Genomic DNA, 27,699 nt, shown 5'->3' with positions numbered 1-27,699 from the left:
CCTAATTATAGTCTCCACTCTCCTCTACACTAACTGGTGACGGTGCAGTGTGAACAGCGGAGGCGGGTGGGTTGACTCAGAGGCGCAGCAGCGAGGCCTCCAGAGCGTGAACACCACACACAACACCCTTGGGAGACAGTCATGCACCCACCTTCCTGCTCGCTGGCTTCACTCAGAGCTCCAACATCAGCCACATGTGCAGCGTCTCTCTGATCCAACACGATTAATTACGCACACAGCGATAAACCCTAAGCCTCCGGTTCAGGCTCCACAGGGCTCCCTCGTGTTGAAGGCACAGTAGTTAATCTTTTGAGGTTTTCATCATTTGTTTGAGATGTAGATCTTGATGAGAGCTTGAGTATACTGCCATCTTGTGAGTGCATCTGGGCAAATACTAACCGCTTGCCCCTTGTCTCCCCCAAAGGCAATGTTAAATAAATGTTTGGGGTAAAGTATTGAGATGGCGGGGAATGAGAAAGTTTGCTCAAAAAGGACTTTATCTGCAGTTCTGGTACAGACTATATATCTCAATAGAAAAGAACATTCACTCTATGCATTTGGTAACAATACATATTTATTAGGTCTGCAAAAATAGGTTAATATAACAAAAATCCCATTCTCATTCTTAAACGATACAAAAGCATACTATTCCACACCTGAATACACCAAAATACTCACATCATCACATAAATCAGCAATAAACAAAACAAAAAACAGAACAAAAAATTAGGGGAATTTTATGAAGAGAGCAAAAGATCACTCGAAATACAAACAACATTGTTTTAGGGTGCACATCCGAGGATAATACAAAAGTTTGGCACCAATTATTTTGACATAGAGTTGGCAAATGTCCCAAGTGCACTAGAGTTTGACTGACAGGAGGAGGGATGCTGATAGACAACTGGTATTGTTTTCATTGAAGAATGCAAAAGGACAGACAGAAGTGTTGTTGTCTTTGGCGTCTGGTAAGGGGTTTAATTGGTGCAGTTTATTTTAAGGTACGGCCACTTTGAAAGGGCTCCCGGGCGCGTTGTCGTCGCCCCACTTGACAATAACAGTGTAGCTGCCCTTGTCCTTGACAGCGTACGTGACATTATAGAGCTTGTTGCCCATGTGCTTTACATACACCTCCTCGCAGGGGGCATGAGGTCCATGCACCCCCACCATCAGCATGTTGGTACCTGAGAGAGAGATAGAAGAAACAAGATCAATACGGTTCACAAGAGGTCTTTACGAAGTCGGTTTTAAAGCTGCGCTGATCGATACTTCCATGTTAATAATGGATTCAATTACTGCAGGTAATGACAAAGCTACAGAGAATCCTCATTTAATTCAGTAATTTCACTCAAGAGCATTTTAAAGTCTTTCAGGTGGTTGTAATTTACAGACACTAACTTTTATGTTTATGATTCTTCTTTACCGCAGTAATAAATTTAACTTTCAGTGGCCAGTTGCTCTCCCAAAAATCTAGTGAAATGAATATTTGGAACTATAAAATCCATTATGAACTTAAGAGAAAACAGAGCCATACACAGCAGTACATTGCGTATTGACTAAATCTAAAGTGTTTACCTGCAAAGCAGCAGTACATACTTAACACTAACAAAATATGAAAAACATTTTATATATAACATATTACATTTCTTTACAATGTTGTATTGTTCACCCTGTTGACAGTTACCAAAGCAAATCCTCCACCTTAAAGTTATCTCTTTTATTCAGACTAGGAAGTAGAACATAAACTGTCATGGTTTATGACCATTGGCTGAATTGTTAAAAGACATTGAAGGCCATGTAAGAAAATTCACATTAGAAACCAAACAGGTTGTCATCTCACCTGCTTTGCTGCAGTCAACTGTAAAATTGTTTTTCTGCCCCACGACAGCCTTGGACAGGCCTGTTCCACGGCACAGCACCTTGCTGGCATCAGACGCCAATTTGGCCGACATGGAAGAGGAAGAAGAGGAGCTGAAGGTTCCGCCCACTTTGGAGGTTTTGGTGACAGTTTCCACCAGCACAGAAGAGGTTTCATGGAGGCTGTGACCCCCTGACAGTCTGACTCCTAAAAGAAAAGAGGAAATATGCAAGCTAATATCGTTAGAACTTTGCCCAGACATTGCATCATTGCATGTATTGACAAAGACATCAATGATGCAAAAGTGCCTTCTAAATGGAATTATTTGTAAGAGGTGAGCTATTGCTTTAGCTTTAATGAGTGCACTTCTGAGGCTCATGGGAGCTAAGATTTTAATGTTTTGGAGATAGTAAGTGCCAAGTAGTGAGGAAGAATATTTCACTCTTCTAAGCTTTTATGTAATACCGCCGCGAGCAGTTTGAAAAGAGATGACATAACATTTATCTGACATCCGCACATTTTTTCACAGAGCTATTTGTTTCGCAATGGAGACTTGTCATCTAAATCCAAGGATCCAATAAGAGAATAACTGTGAAACAAACCTGTTATTTTAGCCTTGAATGGGCTGCCAACGATGTGCTGCGGACCACCATATTTAATAGTGATGAGATAGTTGCCTGGAGCCATTGGCGTGTATGTGATCTTGTAGCCTTCAGGACACTCGCGGCAGTCCATTTTGACCTTGGAGGGGCCGTCAATGTTGACTGAGAGGGTTCCTGAGCCGGCGTTACAAGTGTTGACCACAAACTCCAAAGGGACACCTGAAAAAGTTAATGAAAATGTAGTATTAGGTGAAATACAAGACAAAAGGTAGAAGTTACTATATCGAAGAAATGCGAGATGAACTTGGGACTGGACAAAGCATCAACTGAGACAAATTCAGACTAGTTATAGACAAACTAGTCGCCCATATATCAATATTAAGTCTGACCAAAGGCATTACTCAACATGAATGAAGTAAAAAAGGCTTCCGAGGACCACCAAAATGAGAAAGTGAAGAAGCAGTGTTCCCTGGCACGTATCTCAGATAAAAATTCACTGTGAATTGAAGTTACCTGTGGTTCCTCCCAGCAGTCCAGGTCCATGTGCAGTGACCATGCCCGGATCTCCAATGAGACCCAGGTCTCCCACCCGCACGTTGAAGGGGCTTCCGGGAATGTGACACCCGTTGAACTTGACATCAATAGCGTGTACGCCATTTTCTCGAGGAATAAACCGAATGGCACTTTTGTCTGCAGACACAAATGGATAGTTGGTGCTTAGCCTAATTGTGACCTCATATTACCTCATAAGAATAATGATAGCAACTTTTTAATGATAAAAGTGACGCATACCGCTGTCAAGGTCAGAGACGTAGCACTCCTCAGAAGAGCCAGAGGGGGTGTGCACTTTGGCATCTACCACACCCCTTGCCCCGTTCCTCTGCACGATAAAAGTAGCTTCATGGTTCACCTTCAAATCTTTCTCCTGGAACGAGAAAGACAAAATGTGCTCATGGTGCTCTGGTGAGAATTAATCCATAAAATGTGAGGTGCAATAACGTGACTGAATAACCATGTTACATTTGGATAAGCTTAATAAGGTTAAAAACACACAATTTGACTCTGAATTGAAACTGAACCAACCTGAAAGAGATACATATAAGATTAAATTGAGTTCAAAGGTAGGCTATGAAACATTTCGTTCTTGTCTTATAGTTTTTTCAATTACAGGTATTTTATTGCTCAGAAATACCTTGAAAAACATACACCCTCTCTAACTTGGCCTGGTCATCTCAAGCAGACAAGCAGGCGACCGTCCACCAGAAAAATGTAGTATACATTGAAATCAATCAATTAAGGAATAAACACAATTATTTTCTGTATTTTTTTTTTATTTTATTAGATTTTAATTGGCCTTGACTTAACTTTTCATTACTTTTATAGTTTGCAATTATAATATGATTATAACATGATGCAGACCTAGTTGTGTGCACATGCTTGAATCTCCAGGGACAGCATTGTGACTCATCATCATGCCTGAGCAAGAATAGATGGAGCATTTAGGTGTGAGAGGCTGAGAGGGCTAAAGTTCACAGCGAGGCGTTCAGTGTTTTAGTCCCTACGAGCCATATAAGAGCCAATGTGACATTCGAACAGTGGTCTGATATCACACTTCACCTGGCATGTAGAGCGAAAAACATTTGTGAAGTGGCAGTTCAGATGCCTAAAAATACATGTTTTCACAAATGCTGGCACTTGTAGTGGAGCAAATAAAACAATTCATTTGAAAAAGTGGACCTTACAGTGAGTTGTTGTGTGTGCGCTTTTTTTTTTTAAGGAGTTTTTTTCATGAATAAAGTATTAACAACACTTTTTCTTATCTCCTGGCTCAGACACTGTGCCCACACATAGCACAGCTTCTGTTAGCCCATATTAGCAAGGGACACTTAATCCAAGGCTTCATCACTAGCCAGCAATCTCAGAATTACAGGGATTGGATGAAGCCAGATACTGCCATTCAATCACGTGTCAAGGCCAAAGAGCTTTTTGATTAGAAATAGCAACTTCATATGCGTCCTGACCTACTTTTTTCATCATGTTTACCAGTGAATTTGGGCCATTTCTTACCTGAAGGCTGGTGACAGTTAGCCTACGGGCCTCGTCAGACAATGTAGCGATGGGTACAATGAATGGACTGTCAGGGATTTGTTCGTTGTTGAACTTGATGGACACTTCGTAATCGCCTGGGGAAAAGAAACAGTTAGTTGTTTTTTTTTCCTTTAAATCAGATGGAAAGTATTTGAACACAGTCTGATCAAAACTTCAGGAAGATTATAGAAAAAAAGTTATAATTTGCAGACGTTTGAATTGGTTGTATTGATGACATTGTGTCCTTGTGTGTGTGTGTGTGTGTGTGTGTGTGTATTCTAAGGGTTATTGTATTTCATTATCATACCTGGCTCCTTCACAATATAAGACACGCCACATGAACCATCCTTTCTGTCTTCAAAGGAAATTTCCGCTTTACTCGGCCCCTCCACAGCAATGGACAGTCCACCAGCGCCAGCCTCTCTGGTCCAGATACTAAATTCAGCTAAAACAGGAAGAGCAATTCAATATATCAAGAGAAAAAAGTAAAGAAAAAAGAATAATGTACTATCTGGCAGAAACTTACAAGGTGCTCCAGCTACACCTCTCTCCAACCCGGGGCCTCCAGCTCTGACCTTGTGCGACCCTCCTTCACCCATTGGCCCCACAGTGAACTGGAAGGGGCTCCCGGGAACGTGCTGGCCCCTGTATTTGACATTAACAGTGTGGGGACCCATTTCTTGCGGGATGAAGCGAACGCTGTAGGTGCTGCTCCCTCCGTCCACGATATCGGCATCTGCTGTTTTGCCACTCGGGCTGGTCACCTGCGCGGTCATCGCTTGGGAGCCACTTTCAACTGTAAGAGCAAAACGACATCTGTGTGAAATACTTACTACAACAATGCAAAGTGTGTACTCCTCTGCCTAAAGGACTGACACTATCTCGCAATCGTAATGCCAAGATTAGGGCTTTAATATCTTCATTACAGAGGTAAATTCTCTTTATCTTCATACTGATCCCCAGACAATGCTACAATGCTGTTTCTCTCACTTTAAATTAGCCTTCAGGCCACTTAATTGCAATTAAATTGGAAAATGCAAGATGAGATGGCACCATAAAAATGTTATGTGAGTCCTGACAATAGAAAGGCAATCAGTGCAAGTTTCAACTACTTTTTAAGAAGACAAAGGTGATTTTCATCAACTAAACTAATCAATCCTTGAATAATTGCACATTATATATAAAAACTGAAGGTCTTACCCTCTGGTCTTGCTGTGATCCCTGCAAAACTACTGAGATTCTCTCTGCCCAGAAAATCTCCAAAGACGTCTCTGAAGGGGCTGCCTCCTCCGCCCACCTGGGTGCTCTCCTCCACCCGGACCTCCCTCTTGGTCTCCCCCCCGCGGGTCTTGCTGATTTCTGTGCGTTCCGTTCGTGTATAAGTGTGGCTACTTCTTGTAAAAGTTCTTGTAAGTCTCTCCTGAGCGGACACCATCTGGAACCAGTTTCCTACAAATCAAAAGGAGATTCATTCATAATTCATACATTTCAGGGTGGGATGACTTTATTGAATTATTTGATTGGCTCTTGGGTTCTCAGTTCACCTGGGATCTTGAGGTTAAGCCCGCATGTGCTGCCCACAGAGGCTATAGAGGACGCTTGCCTCTTTCTAGTAATACTCTCTTTGATCCTTCCTTCGCCGGTCACCTTCACCGTGAATGGACTGCCTACGTTCAAATAAACCAATTACAGTAAATCAAATGCAGGTATTCAAGCGACAAGGACATTCGTAAAAAAAAAAGAAAAACATTTGCATAAAAATAATTTCAAACCTGGAATGTGCTTCTCTGCAAATTTAATGTTAACCATGTAGTTCCCAGGTTCAGTTGGGCAGTAAGTAACTCTGCACGTCCCGTCTTCTACATCTTCACAGTTGATATCCACTTTGCTCGGACCTTCAATGGACAACGCTAAACCACCATAACCTGATCAAGGGACAAAAACACAAACAGGTTTAAACATTTATTTAGTCCTTTATACTGTTCAGGGCCGTGTAAATAATTTTGACATGCAAATCTAACCTGCATTTCTTGTATCCACAAAGAACTCAGTCATTTCAAAAGTGTGGGCCTCCACCAGACCTTTGCCAAAGGCCTTGACTCTGCTGGCCTCCCCGATCTCTGACTGACCAACCATGATTTTGAACGGACTGTTGGCCACATGCACGGCATTCTTCCTCACACTCACTTCATGCTCTCCAACCTCCTTCGGTGTGAAAGAGATACCTAAGGAGAGGTCATGGGAAAGATATTGTAAATTCACTGTTCATTGACTATAAATCTGATTAATCTGAATAACAGTAAAAAAAATAAAAATAACAATTGTTTTTGATTTTTGCATTGCACTTAACTAGAATATCACAACAGAGTTAACTTGGTTTTCCTAAATAAACGTATATACTATTTGTTCATCTTTGTGACTAAGGAAAAACATAATTCAATTAAAGACATTTTCACAATCAAATATTTAAGTTGTTTAAAAAGCATACATGCCTATATAATATGTCCTACTTTTAAAAGTTTGGCTGTATGGGATATTTCATACCCAGGTGTCTGTTGGGCAGCTGTTTGAGCAGACAGGGCTCCTCATTTCCTGACGGAGCTCTGATACTAGCAGTGAGAGAGCTAATATCGGTCTCTGCAATCTTCAGCGACACATCCGCTGATGTGCCCACGTTCAGCTGGGACGTCCTGGTAATGGAGTCGTCCCCTTGACAGAAAAAGTAATATTTGAATACATATATCAACTGTAAATAACATTATATTTAAGGATAAGGCACCTTGAACCAATCTATATGTTAAATATTTGATTTCTCACCAGTTATCTTTGCGGTAAAGGGACTGCCAGAAATGTGCTTGTTGTCAAACTTAACAATGATGTTGTAGTCTCCCGGGGCAGTGGGCAAGTATGACACTGTGCAGGTTCCATCTTTGTTGTCCTTACAGGTGATTTCTGCTTTGGACGGACCCTCCACAGCCAGAGACAAGCCACCTAAGACAAATAAGCACATAGGAAAGTTGGGGTCAGTGACACTTTTATAAATATTTTAAGAGGAAGTGAAGGTGTGAGTGTTACCTTCTCCTGCATTTTTGGTGACCACAGTAAATGTAGCCGCCTTGTTGACCATGCCATAACTCAGCCCAGGGCCGTAAGCAGTTACCACTCCACTGTTTACCGCATCCACAAAGAACTGCAATGGGCTTCCTGCAAATGGTATTCATTGAAAATTATCACTTTTTCACATTGGCCATAATAGTATAAAGACACTTCCATATAGTGGATATCATTTTATCCTCTCCACACAGTCACATGTTACCTGGAATGTGGTTGCCATCATATTTAATGTCCATCTCATGCAGGCCTCTCTCTGTGGGCTGGTACTTGATGGTAATGGTGCCATCCTTATTGTCAGTGATATGCGGGCGGGCGGTTTTGCCTGAAGGCATACGCACTTCACCTGCAATATACAAAGCTTTGGTCAGTGACCTAAATAGAAATGTGCTGTGGGTATCTGCTGGTGCACAGTTTGAGTGTTCTCGAGTGAGCGAACAGACCTGTGATTTCTCCTTGCTGTGGCGTGAAGGGGACGAGGAAATTAACAGGACGGAAAAGCGGGTCCACAGCGTCACGGGGTGCGACAGGCTCATTTGTGGCCTGAAAACAAGAAATCCAGTTTGAGTTTAACTGAATGTCAGAGACAGTTGCACACCTGCTGAAGGAGAAACTGAAGTAGCATTTGAAAGTTTACTCACAACCACGTGGAAGGGGCTCTTGGGGATGTTCTGCCCCCCGAAGCGAATGGTAATAACATATTTTCCAGGTTCAGGGGCGGTGTAGTAAATGTCAAAGGTACCATCATGATTCTCCACCACATCCATGTCTAGCTCCATTCCCTGTGGGGTTTGCACCTTGCAGGTCACCTTGCCTTTCCCAGCAGCCTTCGCATCTACAGTGATGACTGTGTCCTCTGAGGTCTGCAGCTTCTTAAGATTCGCTGTTAGAAAAAGGAAAGTTTGCTGAACAATGCCTTCATAAATATACATATACATAAACTTGAATGAGTAAACCAACTTACACATGCCGTGCCCTCCAATGGACACTATAGCAAAAGCAAGAGATTGTTTAAATATTAATATGAAGATACTTCACTAGAATACTTCATTTTTATTGATGATGATTATTATGTATCCTCATGCTTTCTCACCAGTAAGCCGACACTTGCTGGCATCCCCAGTGGGAAGAGACTGGATGCGATATGGAGAGTAGGGAATCTCATCTCCTCCATATTTAATAGTGATTGTGTATGGCCCTGTGGAGTCAGGTACATAAGACACTGTGTAGGTGCCATCCCTGTTGTCTTGGATAGTCGCATTTTTTGGCTTTCCTTCAGGATCCTGCCAATGAAGAATGATGAGTTTTAAAAGCTGCTGACTTATTACCACTCACAAGCACAGAGGTGTAAAGCGCGCTCTTACCAAAATCTGCACCGTAAGCAGTCCCTCTCCGGCATCGCGGGCATCAATGGTGAACTCAACAGGCAGGCTGGCCGACACACCTTTTGTGTCTAGACCGGGACCACTGGCGCGAACCTTACTGGCATCATGCCCAGGCTGAGACATCACCTTGAATGGACTGAAAAAGACAAAAATGAAGGGTAAAAATGCAGTTACATTACAAAGCCTTCAAAAGATAGACAAGCAGCCTGAAATAATACTGAGCCACTGTTTCCTTACAGTTACAGAAAGAGCAAAACTTTAGAAATGGTTTGGAGAATTTGCAGGTGTGTTGTACCTGTGTGGGACTTCCTGCTCCGCATATTTTACTGATACAGTGTAAGGGCCGTCCTGAGCTGGAGTGTAATGGACAGTGTGTGTCCCATCACCGTTATTCTTTACACCAACAGGCTCCATGGTACCTAAAATAAAATACAGATATTACATTTCTATATTATATTGTAACTAAGACTGTACAAATCCTTCAGAAAATCATAATTTTGCTAAAAAAAAAATGTCAGATTATAAACCATATAATTGAAGTGCAACTTAAGCAATGATTAATAAATATATCACAAATCCCTGAACATCATTTTTAACATGTTTAGCTTAGTTGACATCATGTTAATAATAAAATAGCATAGTTATAGTTGTGTGGTTTGGATAATCTGTTTACCTGTTGGACCATAGAGTTTGACATCCAGCGGTGCCTGTCCCGCTTGAGTACAGTCCACAGTAAAGGTTTGAGGGACATGGGCCCTCACTCCAGACCCCAGTCCAGGACCAGAGCATTTGACTTTGGTTGGGTCCACAGGGTCCTTCACTGGGACACGGAAAGGGCTGCCAGGAATGGGGTGACCTCCATAATTAATGTTGACATCGTAGTCTCCAGGAGTGAACGGGACATACTCCACACTGCAGCTGCCATCTTTGTTGTCTTTGCAGGATATTTTGGCTTCAGAGGCGCCCTCAATGGTCAGACCAAGACCCCCGGTACCAGCGCCCCTGTAAAACATTTGAGTGTTTTCAATCTTTACAACCTATGCATTATAAATGTAATGAATTATCTTCTTTGATTGTTTTCAACAATATAAATACACATATTTATCAAATCACAAATTAATTCTGCAAAAGGACAAAGCGGTCCCACATTAACCAGTTTTTACTTTACTGCTTATATGTTGTATTTTATTTGATCCTGCAATTTTTAAAAGATGTATAGATGAAATAAGCATTAAAATAAGGTTCTTTCATAATCTATTTATAATGCAGTATCAAGCACTATTGCTATTTTTTTCCAAGCAATTTACAAATGCTTGCAATTGTTGAAATGATGAATCACTATGAATGCTTTATAAATCCTATTAATGCTTTATAAATAGTATGGAAAAGTATGGAACCTCATATTAAAGTGTTTCCGATTATCTGTGAAAGTCAAATATAATCATCTGTTTTTCCCTTTCCCTTGTCAATCCATACCTTGTCTCCACGGTGAAGCAGTTGGGCTTGTTAGTGATGCCTCCCTCCAGACCTGGCCCATAGGCACGTACCCGAGTCGGGTCGCACCCCTCCATCACAGACACTCTGAATGGACTCTTTGGAACGGCTGCGTCATCGTACAGCACTTCGATGAGATGCATCCCTGTGGACAGACATGGTTTTACAGTCTACATCTTTACATAGCACTGTTGGCACTTGTTTGTAATTGCAGAGGGTGGACAAATTCCATTTTGGGGGGAAAGCATCTGTTGAAGGATGGACGACATCATAGTTTGTTGAACCTACAAGGCGTTACATCTGTTCTCTTTACATTATTCTGTTCTAACAAAGCCCTCTTCACAGCGGAATCATACCCTCGAGGGTGTGACACTGAAGCGTGTCTGTAAAGGATAGCATTGGCCTATAATCTTGTTGCTTTGTGCTATAGTTCTCTATTAATAACTTATATTGCTGAATGCAGGCAGCCTTTCATACACATACCTGGTTAAGAGCCATGTTCCAGCTTCTACTATTTATAAAAGCATGTCTGTCTGCCTGTATGCCACTATCCCCGCTCTCTGGCCCTCACATCATTGCTCCACTGCATCATGCTGTATTTATACCCTTCTCTCTCACTCCTTCTTTCCCCTCTCGCCTGTTTTAGTCCCAGATGGTGCACAACTCAAACACCTGTTAGCACGGTTCTGTATGCTCTGATTCAGATGACAACTCCCGGCGTAGCTGCAAATTTTGTACTTTTTGTATGCCTTAAGTCAAAGTGAATTGTGACCTAACTTCTTTGGAAATGTCAATGTTAGAAACTTTTCCCACTAAGTACTACCTGGAGATATACTGAACATTAGTATGATAAATATGGTCAATAGCTGTACTAAAATAGGGACTAGGATACAACTACTGACTATACGGCTGTGTAATATGGCAAAATGTATCATGTTTTGTTTCAATCATTCATATATATTTTTAACGCAACTTATTTCTCCAAAGTCTGAACTTCAAACCACATGCTTTTACTGACATTGACTGCAGACCTCTCAATCATAAAGCCCCATGATCATTGATGATTTGAATTAAAAGGATCTCAATTTGTACACTATTTGACTGCGCAGCCCAAATCGATTATAATATAATAAGAAGACAAACCATATTCAAAGCAGGTCTTATGGTGGACCAAACCTTTCCAAATTTAAGAACCCCAGTGTTGCAGGATCTTACCATCCTCAAATGCTGTGTACTCCACTCGGTAAGTGCCATCTCCTTTGTCAGTGACGTAGGACTCACTGTTGGCCCCAGAAGGATTCATAATATGGACTTTTACATGGCTTCCCCCAATCTTGTTCAGAGCCCGAGCATCGACAATGAAGTGGGTTGTGACTTCTCTGAGGACCCCTTGAAGAGAACAGACCCTTCACTTTAGATGAATAGGATTTACAAAGAGCACTCACATCGTAATTACTAACTCTTGGTGTTAGCCTGTTTCTATCGCTGGATTTCAGTTAATATAAGAAATAATATATAAGCATGTTAAGAGATTGAAGCAGGTGAAATGTGTGTTGTTGTTTGTTTGTTTTTTGCTAATCTATACGTTTCAGAATAATGAAAATCTAGCGCTGCCTTGGTAAATTAACCTGGTCAGAAAGATGAATTGTTCAAGTGCAAAAGTAAAACACAACCTTTTGAATGGGCAAAAAACCTGGAATACAAACTATAAAAATAAAGCCTTTTTGTATGGTTGGAAATGATCATTTGTGGATGTGCTTCTCTTATTATACTGTACATACCACTGTACAATATGAAAACTCAATATACAACGTTGATGCCGACACCGGTAATGTAATAAGGACAGTTCGTTTACCTCTGGGCTCCACTCCAGGGCCGTAGACATGAACACCAGCTGTATCCACAGAGGGCTCGACTTGAAGGACTTTGGGACACTGAGGAATCACACGACCACCATACTTGATCGTGATGGTGTGTGTGCCATGGAAAGATGGGATGTATGTGACTGAGAAAGTGCCTTCTGATGTTTTCTGAATGTGCACCTCAGCTTTAACTCCAGAGTCAGACACAATCTCAATGGTGAGCTCTCCGTCTCCAGCTCGGGTGCAGTCCACGGTAAAAGTGGCAGGTTCACCGGCTTTTGCCCTATCCAGGCCGGGACCACTGGCGGTCACTTTGCTGGGGTCGAATGCTGGGCGAATGGCAGCTTTGAAGGGAGACCCGGGGATGTGCTGCTCAGCGAACAGGATGTTAATAGCGTATTCACCAGCCTCTGTGGGCAGGTAGAACACGGAGCAGGTGCCATCGCCATTGTCCTGGCATTCAATCTTAGCCTCACAGGGACCTTCCACTGTCAACCCCAAACCACCAGCTCCAGCTCCTTTTGTGTCGATGGTAAATGAAGCAGGTTTACCCACAACGCCTCCCTTAAGGCCTGGCCCATAAGCTCGGACCTATATTGAAACAGTCAGGTCAAAAAAGTATAAATAATTCATATCAAAAAGCATGTATGTGTATGTATGAGCTCACACGTGGACTTAGTGACAACTTCCATGAGCTTTTACCTTTGAAGGATCAGCAGGCATCACAGCTTCAACTCCGAAGGGGCTGCCCATCACCGGGTTGCCATCATAGCTGACATCAACCTTGTACTGCCCCTCCTCTGGGGGAATATACTTCACACTGTGGATGCCTTTGGCTTGATCTGACTCCATCTTACACGGGATTGGTCTGCCAGAAGATGAGGTCATCTTCACGCCAACATTGCCCTGCCCACCAGCGCCCTTTGTGTTTACAGTGAACTCCTGATCCTTTCCGACCTCCACTTCTGCGACACAGCATTACATAAACGTAAGAGTGTGTTTTCTGATTCAACAAATAAAATAGATTTCTGTACTTACTGGTGTCTAACCCTTCTACTTTAACCTTTGCCAAATCCAGCTGTGGGGACACTGTGATGTGGAAGGGGCTCTTGGGAATAGGATCGCCTCCATATAAAACTGAGATAGTCATGTTCCCCTGAAAAAATAAAAACAAAGCAAATCAAAAACCTCCATCACAGCGGTTCTATTTTGAATGGACTTGAGGCAGAGACTTGCTGTACCTGTTGAAGTGCAGTATACTTCACAGTGTAGGAGTAGTCATGATTATCAATGATTTCAAAGTCACGAACAGCCTCTCCCGGGGCCAAGGTTGCGAAATGCACCTCGGGCTTAGCTTTGCCAGCTCCCTTTGTGTAGATTGTGAAGTGAGTTGGAGTGCCTACTTCTACTCCTGAAAAGCACAAAGGAGCTTCATTGATAGAAAATGATAAGAGTTGATCACTACAAAAGTTCTTTCAACCCGCAGTTTCTGACCTGTCTTATTCAGTCCGGGACCCTCAGCTCTCACTTTGCCAGCATCATGGGAAGGATCCACTTTGACTTTGAATGGGCTGACAGGGATTTCCTGAAAAGATGATCAAACATGTGATTTAAATCTCTGTATGCAACAATGCTTAAGAAAGTAATAGTCTGTGCTCCAAACCTGGTCAGCAAACATGACCATTATAGTATAACGTCCTGGGGCGGGGGGAGTGTACTTGACGGTGAAGGTGTCATTGTCATTTTTGATGATGTCAAAGTCGATGTCTGCCTCCGCTGGCCCCACCACGCCCGGAGCACACTTGATACCAATGCTGATGTCCCCTAAGGCGCATAGCAATAAGATTAATGCACATAGGTCATTCAAATGTGAATAATAAAAGAGAATGAGTGTCCTTCAGATACAATATAAAATCATATTGTCTATTTGAAATGTTAATACACAAAAAAATGAACAATGTGGTAACTGTGATTAAAAATACTATTCAATTACAGTAGTCCAGGCATGATAAAGCCTTCAAGGCTTTATACATTATTTAGTATTCAAAATCCTGACTTTCACATGCAGCAATTAAAGCAATACTTAAAAAGGAGTAAATTGCTAAATCAAAGACTACTTTATATATCTCTACAAATTAAGGGGCAAAAAATGGCTGTGGTGTAGCTCACAAATATATATTTATTTCTACATCCAACTATGCACATTTGAGTGGGCTCACCTTGGCCAGCCTCGCCGCAGTCCACAGTGAAGTATGTTGGCTCGTTAGCCTTGAGCCCTGTCTTCTCCACTCCAGGCCCATGGACCTTGACTTTGTCGGGATGAGAGCCCTCTCCAACTAGAACCTAATGAAATCACACAGCACTTGAAGCACAAGCAGAATAGCCCTCTCACTTTGTCTTTATTTGTTCAAGCGTCATTTGATTAAATTCTTGGAAAGCAGTTTTACCTGAGGTACTTAGATAGGGGCACCACATTGCAAAAATACTATGTTACTAGTGTTTGTGATACTCCAATAAAGTACCGTAATAAACAAATAATCATAACTACTTTACAGCCAGTGATGTCCAACAATAAAATCAAACAATCTTTCAACTATAGGACCGTACTTACAATTTCACGAAGAAAAAGAAAGTGGCGCCTTAGATTTGGATAAATATTTTAAAATGCTTTACTTATTACAAATTTGTACAAAAATAAATATGTTTAGAACAAATCCACCATATTAATGGCCGCCGTGTATTTCTAAGTTGTTGCATGCACTTACTCTGAAGGGACTGTTGGGCACGTTGACATCGCCCCAGGTGATGATGATGGTGTGTTTAATGGGCTTGAGTGGAGTGTACACACAGTGAAACGTGCCGTCTCCCTTGTCATCAATCTTGATGTTTATGGTGCATCCCTCTGCATCCTTAGCAGGAAAAGTGTCATGTCAGCTTTCTCCACCATGCAAAATGTGTGAAGAGGAAAACGTGTTAAACAAGATACCTGGGCATAGATCTTCAGTTGAGCTTTTCCGGCCATGCGAGCATCAATGGTGAATTCAGTTTGTTTGTTGATAATCACACCAGTCGGCTTCAGCCCAGGTCCATGTGCTTTCACCTGCAATGACAAAGATTTTAAATGTATTGTATGTTTCGATACAAAAAAATTATTACTTCTTATTACTTTTATTTTACAACCGCTTATTTCGATGTGTTTGTTGTTCTAGTTCTATCTATCTTTTAATTTTGTCATATTATTTTGATGCAAACACTTTCACAATTAAGGGCACTCTCCCCATCTTTTACAATGCAATAACATTAAAAGGTTTAAAAGCATTAAAATAAGAATGACCTTTTCAGGGAAGACATCATTTGCAGCAGGAAGGATGTGTGCGATGAAGGGACTGTCCTTAATGTCCTCATCATCACAAATGACATGGACAGCATAGTCACCGGGTTCAGTGGGCCAATATCGTACATCACAGGAGCCGTCGCCTTTGTCATCGCACTCAATTTTAGCCTGAGAGGGACCCTCAATAGAGAAGCCTGAATGAGACAAATACAAACGTAAACTGGGAACATACATTACAATACACTGTAAAGTTTGATTTAAATGTGCACCTAAAGTTCCAACTTCAGTGCCAATGGCCTCCACCACAAAGTCAGCAGATTTCCCGACCATGCCCGTCTTCAGACCAGGACCCCAGGCCCTCACTTTCTGGAAGCCTGCCTCAGCACCCACCTCCACTTCGAAGGGACTGAAGTAAACAAAGACAGGACCATGTCATGGATTGTAAAGCCAATTGCACACAGGCAATATCAGTCTAATTGGCAGGAGTTGCATTTTACCTGCGCGGGATGGGCTGCCCTCCCCATGTGATGGTGACAGTGTATTTGCCAGGCCTCTGTGGGTAATATTCACACTCATATACTCCATTTCCTGCATCATGGACTTTGACTTGCTCCTCCGCTCCGGCTATAGAAAACACATTGTAATGGTTTAGTAGAGCTCTGAGCATTTGTGCATTTTGATGCGGTGACGGTGAATCTAGACATCTGACAAAAACCAACACAAGGCTAAAAACAGAAATAGCAAGACGTATGCGTGAGGAGTGAAGCTGAGAGGAGCTGTCTGACTCACTGGGTCCTCTGACGGAGACGCTCAGTGCTCCACTGCCAGCTCCCTTGGTGAAGACTTTGAAGTCTGCAACCTCCTTTACTCTCACCCCTTTAGGCTGTAGACCTCTGCCTGTAGCTCGGCAGGCATTCGCGTTGATAGCTGAAAAGAATAACAACGAGGTTTTTAAAAAGAGAAGGAATATTTAGCAAAGCATAAAATAAAACATAGCAGAGACGTGCTAGCAATTGAGAACAGTGTTAGTTGCTAAGATGGAACAATTTCTGTTTCAGGAGGAAAACAGGACTCTTTAAATATTGATTGACAGGAACCGTAAACAACAATGATGTGCACATAACAAGTATGTCACATAGCTGAAGAAAATATATTGATGCATTTGAGAGCATCTGTGGACCGTCGGTCAACATTTCTGTCAAAAATGTTGACTGCAGGCTTAATCTGAATGATCACAACATGATGCACCAATAAACAGAAATGTCAAAGCCCAAGCAAACAACATTAAACACAATAAGAAGTATTCAGAGTCTGCAAGCTGTTTGTACAAGGCTGTCTTCTGGGTGTGTTTCTTCATTTAAAAGAGTCTAAACCATCAAGCTGCATGATGCAACAACATGAGGCAGGCAACCAAGCGCGACATGAGGCTGCTCACAAGATACTTCAAGCTTCTGCAGCGTAAGAGAATTGCAAAGACTCCTGCCCAGCAAACCATACTAACTTGGGCGGCCAGGTTTTGAGGGGACAGCCCCCTTCACACCTCCAGGAGGGGCGCGCATTGACTGTGGTGCTATGAGCAGTGGAGCTGCTGAAGGAGGAGCACTTTGTGGAGCTAGAAATGACAAATAGGGAGGTTACGCGCTGGTGTGGACAGTCGCCCCTGCAGGTTGTGATGGATAGACCACCCTGACACTAACACATCGCTAAGAAATCAGATTTGTCTGCCAGTAATTTATGACACAGACAGATGCCTCACCCTCTGCGATGTTGACAGTGAAAGGGCTCTTGGGGATCTCCTGTCCCGCAAACAAGACACGGATGGTGTGTGGGCCCTCCAGCACGGGCCTGTAGGTGCAACGGAACACATTTTCTCCTTTGTTTTCTAAAATCAGCTCCACTGTGTCCTGTTTGCCCTGAGGATCGACTATGACCACACTCACGTCTCCATTCCCAGCGCCTGGGGGTTAACAGAAAGAGCAGAGGTCAGTTCACGCATTATCACATTGGTCATATGTACAATGGTTCTTACCTGCTGTATAAATGTCAAAGTAGGTGGGTTTGTTGGCCACATTCCCAGTGGCGTCCAGACCTGGTCCTCTGGCATGAACCTTACTGGGGTCACCCAAATCTTTAGCTACATTGACAGAGTAAGGGCTTTTGTCAATGCTCTGACCGGCAAACAATACTGTAACCTATCGGACAAAAAAGACATGAAATCAATCGATGTTTGTTGCTCTTTTTGTTGTAGCGTGAAAACAGCCCATATGTTTATTGGTTTTACCTTGTGGAGACCCTCGACTTTGGGCAGGTAGGTGACCGCGTATGTTTGCGCCTTGTTTTTGTTTGGTTTAACCTTGGCCTGAGGCATAAAAATAAACAAACCACTGTTAGATTACATGGATCTTACCACTTTGTTATTTAGCACATGGATTAGCTCTGTCCATTGGGAAACATATTTATTCCTCTAAATGTATCGGGTTCAACTTGCCTCCTCTTTGTGTCCTTCAGGATCCTCTACATAGACCAGGACCTCACCGCTGCCGGCCTCTAAAGTCTCCACAGTGAACACAGCGGGCAGCAAGACTTTGTTACCGTGGGGCTCAATACCTAGAATCCAAAACATATGCTGTGGTGTTACATAATAATTCACTTAAACAAACACTAAATGAGAATTTAACAAGGACTAAAACAAGCTTAAACAAAGACTCAGCTACCTACCAGGCCCATAGGCTTTGACATTGTTGGGGAACAATTGTTTAGAACGCAGAGGAGCTCCGGGCTTGAGCTTGGACTTGGGGAACTGGGACAGGTATGTCATGACGGAGTGCTCATCCACGTCTGGATCCACAATCTCCTCAGGGGCAATTACCTAAAGCACACACAAAATTAGCCAACTAACCAGTTTTGGATTAGTAGTACATCATGTGTTTACTATGTTTATCTTTTTTTTTACTCCTAACAATCCTTTGCTACATTTACGACTTATATTAACATGGTATTGATGGGCCTGTCCAGAAACGCAGCCCACAGTCAAATTAGACAAAATCCTTCCAGCAATAATAACCGCTAATGTCTGCCATTTTCGTTTTTAATGGAGCCAACATTTTCATCAATATATAATGAATCACTTACATTTCCAATAATAATTTACATTTATAATGATGAATTTTGTCACAGAGTCACATATTCTGCCATGATGTTACTATACCAAGCATATATGGTTGATCTGTATTCACTTTATTTCGACTTTTCTTCACACCACACTGAAGCTTAACTTGGATTTAACTTCTTTATTTTATCCACTTCTGACTGCTCTTTTGTCTTGCAGCACTTGTTTGCCCGTCTATCACACAGTCCACAAAGCTTCGCTCCATGCTGGATATATTTAACCCCAGGACAGCAGGGTTAAGGACTGTTGCCAGCAATAAACCAACCAGGGGGATTAATCCTGAGCCAGACCTCTCCCGCATCTCCTTAACGCCAGCACACAAGAATCTCGCCCTCAAGCCCGCGAGCCATCACATATGCCCCCCGGCTATTGCTCTACCTATGTAAGCCTTTTGGAGAGCCAAGTCCCAAACAAGGGCCTTTTGGTACAGCAATGCAGAGACAGAAGCTGGAAATGCAGGAGTCCAACAAGATTCCATTGCTATTCTGATGAGAGCGCGCATATTTACACCTCTGTTTTCCAGCCGGTATCTGACAGCGTGTCGAAAGCTAGCACCTCTACACTTCACAAATCCACACAAAAAAACTCCCACAAGTCATCTGAAAGTTACCATAAAGCAAATGGAAATGTTATAAGCAACGAGCACAATAAATATTTCATGACCTCCTACAGCCTGAGCTGCCCAAGACAACGTTCTAAATCATGAGCTCTATACAATATTCTATATTTGCATCGATGTGTGTACAATAAAATGTACCTGAATATAAAAAATACTGTATCATGATGAAAAGGAATTAAGGAAATAATCTATCTGTGGTTCAGGGTTTAATAAAGCTACACATACTACACACAAACAACAAGTATAACAAAAAAATATATATACAACAAAATATATACAATGCATAAAAAACATCTGCCATGATCGAAGGCAAATGCAAATGTATAGGCAACTGTCATGATGATTTGACACTGTTTTAAGTTGATATGAACAGAAAATGTGCCATGTATATACTACACTATACATAAATATTGTTGCTGAAAGTCAGGTTCATATTCTCTACCCTGGATATTCAGTCTTTTTCCCAAAGTCTTCATCAACTACATGTAAAACTCGGATGCGTTTGCACTTGACTTTACCTGCGGCACGCCCAACCAGTCGTCCGCTTGCTGCATGGCTTCTCTCGCATTCTGCACAGGCTGGTTAGGGTCCCACTCTGCCCAATCAGGACACAGACCTAAGAGAACACAGGAACGGGGTAAACAAGGTTAGACGAGTTTTTTTTCCGCCGTGCTATAATAAGCTCACTTGGGCTGCCATTGTTATCTCTGCACCACCTTCCCCACCCCTCCACCCCCTCACCCCCACCACCACCACCACCACCCACCCCCCGTCACATGACCTTACCTTGCACGCTTGTGAATTCACTGTCAAACAATCATTCACAAAAAAGGAGACGGGAAATAATCTGGACACACACACACTGGCCCTTTCACTACGGCAACAGCTAGCTCTTCCCTTGTGCCGCTAATGCCTAAATTGGATTAGTGATGGCTATTGCAAAAGGGACGTCCGCTCAAAAGGCCTGTGCAGGCGCACTGCAGAATAGCCTTATCCTATTATGATTGACACAGAGGAAATATTAACAATTATAAGTGTACGCACACACAGAAGGGGGTGTCAATCATTTTAAGAGGATGCTGCTCGGCTTAATACTCTATGACGTGGGTGGCGATTTTGGAATTGCAATGGTGAATAAAAAAGTCTATTAACAAATATTGTTTGTGTTCTGTTTGTTTGTGTTCTGGTAAAATAACTAATAAAAGTAGTAAGGGTAGTTGTACAAGTGACCATGTAAGTAATGGTGGAAGGAAGATATTGCTTTTTTTTGAGAGCAGCACTAGTAGTATTCAGTATACTAACACATTTTTGACAGATTTTGACAATATTATGTCAATCCTACAGTAATGTGCTAAAACATGTATTTAAATATATTAATTGAGGTTTAATTATCAGACAAATGTGAAATGGCTTTCAAATTAATCACAAAAGCGCAGAAATATCCCCTTTTACCATTTTTCTCATTTTTATTGTTAATCGGTTATTTTGTATAATGTAGCATTTTAACCATAAAACTGCATCTATCTTTAAAACAACATTCAGGATATTGTAATTTCAATGGCATTACTTGCACTTTTGCTTCAGTTGTTGTTTTGTCGCTTTTAATGGCGGTTGGCAGCATTTACCGCCACCTACTATAGTTATATGTCTTCGAATTATGTGTTTAACGTTATACCGTAAAAAAGGAGAGAGAAAGAGAGAGGAAAAGAGAGATAATGAGAGAGAGAAAGAGAATTAAAGGAGAGAAAGAGAGAAATGTTAAGTAAATTGACTGACCTTGATCAGTAACATTATTTTTTCAATTACAGATTCTGCTGCTTTGTTTCATCTCAAGGTGACAAGATGTGACTAATTCATATGACTCAGTGGTACAACAAATGCCATTACCAGGCTGTTTGGTTTGAGCAGCTACACAACAGCACCTTGTATGGTCAGCCTGCTGTTTGAGGGATGAGCCTGTTCCGTGCTGCTCTTCTGGCAACTCCTCCAACATTCATCCATCCCACAGTAAAACACAGTTAAAAGTGCACTATCTAACGCTGGCAAGAGACACAAAACATGGCCTTGTGATTTCTAGGATTTTTGGATCAGCAGCTCTTTGCTTCTTTCAGATCACAGTGCATTTTGAAGCCAGGCCAAGCATCCCCCACTGTCAAGAGAGAGAGAGAATGGTGTCCAAATTTGGGGTTGCTGTAGTGGCTAGTCCATAAACGTTATATATTTGGGCCTCGGGGTGCTGGCCAGAGTGGAGGGAAAAGCTTCAGTCATTGTGGGACAGCTGGCAGGGATGTCCTCCAGGCATCGCTGACCGCTCTTTATACCTCTGACACTACCTGCTCTCTCTCGGGACACATTAAAAGATATTCGAATCGCAGTTTGCATGTATACGTGTGCGCGTGTGTGTGTGTGTGTAGCGAGTGGGAAGGCGTTTTAAGGTGAGGCGCAGAGCAGCCTAGTCTCTTTGGAAGATGATACCATTTCACACTTGTCCCCTGACCCCTCCACCTCCATAGTAACCAAAGACAACTCAAGTACACACAAGTTGTAATCTAGTTATTCTTGCTCAGCATTAGGAGCTGGGTGAGATACTGTGTCAGAATGAGAACAGCTTTTCCATTTGGATGATTTGAATTTTGTATAAACTCTACCTTGTTGCCAGTGATTAAATATAAAACAAAGATGTATCATACATTAGGGCTGGTAGAATTTTTTATTTTTTTTTTTAAAGCTATGTAAATTTGTTCCTGATATTGAGCAATCACAATTCTGGATTTACTTATTTTTTTGTTGATTAAAAAAAAAAAAAAAAAGTTTTCAATATCAATTTCCAGAACAAACCACATGTTGTTCCTGACGGGGATTGGCAGTGGACCTCTTAATTAAAATGATCCGAGCATATCTTGGACGTTGAGAAATGACTTTCGATCTCACTATAAAAGTGATTAATTGCACAGCCCTATTAAACATTCCAATAAAAGTAGCGTTTCACTGGAAATATGTTTATTTGGTGTTAAGGCGATGTTAAGCCGGGATACAGCTTCAACCTCTGCCACATTTATTTGGTGGGGAATTTAGAGTTTCTAAACAAACACAAGCCATGGTAATAGTAGGCTAGTGCATCGCTGTATGATTATAATAAAGCAACTGTAAATGTGTTCAGTTGCATATGTATGACTCATACATTTGTGTTCATTGTCTACTCACCTGGGGCACAGTTGTCCACCAGAGCTCCCAGCGCCTTTCCATCTCTCCAGTCGCGGTTGAAGTTGTGGATGGGCAGCTGGGGCACCTTGTTTTGAATCCAGCCGAGCAGTCGCTGTTTTGGAGTGAGTTTCTTTGTCTCTTCATCATCCTCGTCATCCCACATGGGCATGGAGATGGAGTAGTGCAGGATGAGAGTCCAGATAAGGCCCAGGATCAGCTTCAGATTTCCATCCACAATGGCTTTGCTATCTGCAGTTGGACACAACGCAACAAAGGAACTGAGTAGGATTTATTTTACAAGCGTGAAAATGGTTTCTTATCTCGAACGGGCATACCAGAATGTTGCTACTTTTGCAATGTGTTTATTGTACTGATTATTTAAAATTGAATAGTGTTTTGATGTAACTGTTATGATAAATGCTTAACAGTGATATGGTGGTAGAAGTTAGTTGTAGAAGGATTTATTGGCCTAGATGGGTCGGTAGTATATCAGAGTTGTAATAGTAGCAGTAGCAGTAGCAGTAGTAGTAGTAGTAGCAGTAGTAGTAGTAGTAGTAGTAGTAGTTGTAGTAGTATAATAATAGTACTGATTGTAGTAGAGTAACAGTGTGGTATTACTTTTTACATTGACATTCTGTCCAGTGAGAGTCTTATTGAGATTCCTCTTCAATACAGATATTTCACATTTGCGGCATATTCAAAAAGATGTTCCAATAAGAGCAACAGTCTGTAATATCAAAAGTCTAGATGAGAGAAGGAGCTGACCAGGCTTTTTGAGTGAAAATATAAACAATGATGAGTGACTGCTGAGGAGACAAGATTCCAACGCTCCCCCCAAGCCCCGTTCTCTCAGACAGCTGTCCCGGCACGGACCCCTGACTATCTGTCATCCAGTCACAATGCTGCTCCCAAGACACTGACAGCTGAGGATATGTGCAAGCGGATCCCTCTCTCTCTTCATAAAAACCACTCGGATTTCAATTACATCCAAAAGTAGTAGCAACACCAGTAGCATGATAAATCAAAAAGAGAAGATTAGATCCATTGGCAACACACGCATTGGTGATTTCCTCAAGTTCTCAGTGGAAAAGTCGACAAAATAAGCTCCTTTTAATCCTCTTCAGTTGAGACATTTAAGTCAAATAGCATCAAGGCGATCTCACTAATGTGATGATTAAGGTGTAATTTTGAGTGCTTATCATTTCACTCATTTCAGTCTGAGTAACAGGTTGAGATCTCAGTGTTGTAGTCCTTTTCTAATGCCAGTCTAATCCAAAACATACAATGCAGTCCTAATTTGTTTTAGCATTTCCTTTTGTTGAATATTATTAACACATTTGCGTTTGCACTATCCTTCATTTCTATCTATTTGCAAAATTTCTCACTAAAATTTTCCTTTGTCAAGTTTTCCTGTGGATTTACCCCCAATATCCAAACATTTTGTCACATTTTGCTCACAGGTATTCCCAGTCTCACGTATTAGTGGGCATTTTGTGTCCGATTTGATGTGTCATTGTGTGATGTCTGCAGGCAGGTGGGGGACAGGGCCATGGCACAGCAGGCTTTGACCCTTACTTTGTCCAGATTTAAGGCCAACTGTGCGGTCAAAGCCACATCTATCAAATTATCTCCGGTTACAAGTTGTGACACATGTGCCACTAAGCCCACTGGAGTTATTTTAGCATCTCTGGGTCAGTGTAATGGAAGCAAGGCATTATCTTTTAACAGTATTGACCCATTAAGCTGTGCAGCGGAGAGCACCAGGGCAGGAAGTAAAATGCCAGGGCATCTATTATCATGCCCCCTTTCTGTCACATCAGTCCAACCCAATGAGAGTATGTCTGCTACAGCTGGGCACAACACCAGGGGTAACATTTAATATGAAGATCAACAGTCAGAACCTGTTGAAGTTCCCAAAGTAAATTTACCGTTAATTTTGCCCATTAACGTTTACAAAAAATCAAATACATACACTAAGCTTGACGGACATTACAACACTAATGTCCATGACACATTCTGTCCAAAAAACATTTAAAAATGTATATTTTGAAAATGTTTTTATGCTGTTTTATAAAGCTTTAAAAACATATTTAAATAAAATGATAGGCCTTGAGGTTATTAGTTACAAATCTCCCAGTAAGCTTTTGATTTTTAAATATTAGGTTATTTGCTTTCTTGAAAATGAATAGAAAGTTTACTTCTGAAACCTCTGAGCAGGCGGTCACAGTTGAGCTCCACAGGCATAAATTAGGGCTAAACAATATATCACAAGAGTATAGATATTGCAATATTGGATAACCCAATAATCACAATAATAATAAACAAACTAAATATATTGCAGTAACATCATGGTCCTCCATCGGACAGAAATTGTATTTAAAATGATATATTGTCAAAAAGGCCTTGGTTTTGACTCAGTTTGAACAATACATCAAGGCATGAACATAATATTTGTTTCAATATAACGGAAGCTATTGCGTCAAAAAGTTTATCAAAATATTGCCCAAATGTCGATTTAACAGCAATAACGTACATTGCAATAATTTCCAATATTGTGCATCCCTTGCATAAACACTGCCCCGTACAGAATTAGCATCTTTTAAGGTTGTAGGGGCATAACCTCTGACCTTTACCTCTGCACACTAAGTAAGCCAAACACAAGTGGATGCACTGTACCATGGCCTTCATTGGGTGAGTTCTTATTTTAGCCAAGCGCTATCAATAATCTCATCACGTTTAGGTATCAATTACATTTGTCATTTAAGTTTACTTTGTACATTAGATTTATTTATTCACAGTCACGACATTGCTTATTTAGACATGGGTTAAGTTCTTTATTTAGTTCTGGTTTAGTCCTTTGATAAAATGCTGTCTTGGCTCATACAGGTTTGATATTATTCCTTAATCTTGGTCTATCCGTGATTACTTCTGGTTTAGATCAGATTTGCTTTGATTTTGCACTTTGCTTTGTGTTGTTTTTCTTCATAAACTAAATTTCGTACACTTTTGCTCTGCCAAAATATTTATCCAGATATCACTGGTCATATCATTATCTTTATTTTTAACACAGCTCTCTCACAGTCCAGAGCAAAAGCCTCAACCATGCCGGGAATTTCACTCAAGCGTGTGGCAGCATCATTAGTCACTAAACAGAAAAAAATAAAGTGTCACAGGTTTAATAAGTTTCCATCCTGCTTGAATTGTGAGCATGCCCACAACTCTATAATTAAGTAATACGTCTTCTTCTCGCCGCTGTGTATTTCATTTGGGGATGCTAAATTTTTGAAGAGGTATTCTATTCACCCCCGCAGTTCACCCTGACACGAATCCACAAGAATTGAATGCAACTCTAGCTATATGTCTCCTCCGCTGGATCCCTGAAGAGCTAATCCCCTCCTCACTCATGTGGGACAGGAGAGGCTGTCAACAGAGAACCCTGGTAAGTCGCTTTTGACCTTTAACCTTTAGGTGTTTGTGAATAGAGTCTTACGTGAGTGCTGTCAGTTGGTGCCAAATCCATCTTTTTTCATTATCGCTGAATTGACGTTGGGAGCACAAAACTGCACTAGAGTAAGCTAATGCATCCTAGCACGGCTCTGACACAAGCCGGTGACCTCAGTGACACCTCTGCAGCCATTTTCCAATGGGTGCTTTGACCTATTCTTTGTGACACTTATCATCGAACCGTCAACAACCAACCACTCCCGGATATGATCACAAGTAATTAAAAAATACAAATAATATAACCTATTATGATACTTATAATAGTGTGATATATTGTTACAGAAAATATTACCCTAAACTATAATATTAACGAACATTTTGGCTGGATGGTAAAATAATTTGCGCCAGATTGTTAAGACAAAATTTTCCTGCAAAAATAAAATTGCACAATGAAACACACTATAGATAATAATAGATCATCAATAACGACTCATAGATATTTAATTATTCAACTTTAGGCAAGGAAAATTAACAACACCACCCCACTTGTGCAGAGAAAATGTACAGGCGATAATTATTAAAGCCAATTTTTTTTTTACGTTATTTGAACAATAAGTTGATATAGTGATTATAGTGACTGGCCTATAATAGTCAGTTTAAATAATCTATCCCCATCCCTTCATTTCTCATTTGTTTGCATTTTGAATTGGAGCTATTGGTGGATCTCTGATTCTAGAATGTGGTGAATGATCATATCCTATAATCATTTATAGAGAAACTAGACTCTAGAATTCAGTGTATTTCACCAAATATCAGCATTTTAAAAATTTGAATTAAATATTATTGGCCAATAGTGTTGTGATATCATCAGCAATGGACCAAAATTGGGGTAGACATAGAACAGACTTAATCAACTCATTCTCAAATCTCATTCTCATGTTTAATCCAGTAACTAAATAACCCATGAATGAAAATGCTCAACACTGTATAAAACTGTGACAACTTACCTATAGACACCAGTTTAATTCTCTCTCTGTCCAAGAACTCCAGCGCCACAGACACGTTCTCCAGCTTCATCTGCCTGAAGTTGGGCCTGTTGTGATGCTTGCGGTACATCTTCTTCTGACTCAGGACCTCCAGGAGCGAGATGAGCTTGAGCCCGTCGCCAAAATCCTTCTGCAGGTCGGTGACGGTCTTGTTGACGCACTTGAGATGCTCGTTGCACCACCTGGTGAACGTGTTCTGCTGGATCTTCTTCCAGGGCGCATCCTCGGCCAGGTCCTTCTCCGTGGCGGGCATCTCGTCCTCCTCGTCCCCGTAGTCCGCGGCCTGGTAGTACTGAGGAGGGAGCGGCTCGTCCCCGTAGTTACCGCTCATCATGATGCCTTTTTATATACTTCGGTGGCACTTGTGTGTTAAAAATGCGCGTAAACGTTTCGCGGCCTTGTGGCAAAGAGGGCCGGTTCAAACTTGGGAGACGCGTTTCAAGAAAGCGCCTCTGGATTGTCGGATGCGCTCGCGAAGAATGTCCC

The 27,699-nt window shown here is 41.5% G+C and overlaps 1 protein-coding gene across 2 annotated transcripts; it reads right to left on the bottom strand.

Annotated features, from left to right (window-relative positions):
* Positions 1-556: 556 nt before the first annotated feature.
* LOC140349432 (filamin-C-like) lies at positions 557-27,699 on the bottom strand. 2 transcript variants are annotated; one of them, XM_072435750.1, is made up of 47 exons: positions 27,175-27,699; positions 22,724-22,972; positions 20,038-20,135; positions 18,450-18,600; positions 18,220-18,338; positions 18,013-18,090; positions 17,761-17,923; positions 17,488-17,688; positions 17,233-17,343; positions 16,521-16,658; positions 16,229-16,355; positions 16,001-16,137; positions 15,732-15,925; positions 15,384-15,497; positions 15,163-15,306; positions 14,617-14,740; positions 14,061-14,221; positions 13,892-13,982; positions 13,639-13,808; positions 13,436-13,553; positions 13,100-13,362; positions 12,391-12,988; positions 11,751-11,924; positions 10,518-10,680; positions 9,715-10,043; positions 9,337-9,460; positions 9,021-9,177; positions 8,750-8,939; positions 8,621-8,644; positions 8,298-8,539; positions 8,100-8,199; positions 7,862-8,002; positions 7,621-7,749; positions 7,363-7,536; positions 7,090-7,254; positions 6,567-6,770; positions 6,318-6,470; positions 6,090-6,212; positions 5,746-5,994; positions 5,072-5,341; positions 4,853-4,990; positions 4,525-4,640; positions 3,250-3,382; positions 2,971-3,147; positions 2,458-2,676; positions 1,838-2,062; positions 557-1,181 (listed from the first exon to the last, which is right to left on the bottom strand). In XM_072435750.1, the coding sequence occupies exons 1-47, from the start codon at positions 27,545-27,547 to the stop codon at positions 994-996; spliced, it is 8,229 nt and encodes a 2,742-aa protein (XP_072291851.1). In that variant the 5' UTR covers positions 27,548-27,699; the 3' UTR covers positions 557-993. The 2 variants fall into 2 exon arrangements, with proteins under 2 accessions (XP_072291851.1, XP_072291852.1); XM_072435751.1 differs by lacking the exon at positions 17,233-17,343 and having other exon boundaries at positions 27,175-27,698.

The sequence above is a fragment of the Eucyclogobius newberryi genome, unplaced genomic scaffold (genome assembly GCF_026437365.1).
Source record: "Eucyclogobius newberryi isolate DKJ021-1_F unplaced genomic scaffold, fEucNew1.0.hap1 SCAF_7, whole genome shotgun sequence".
NCBI classification, from domain to species: domain Eukaryota; kingdom Metazoa; phylum Chordata; class Actinopteri; order Gobiiformes; family Gobiidae; genus Eucyclogobius; species Eucyclogobius newberryi.
Note: the sequence above shows the minus strand (reverse complement) of the source record. Positions and strands in the feature narration are given on the sequence as shown.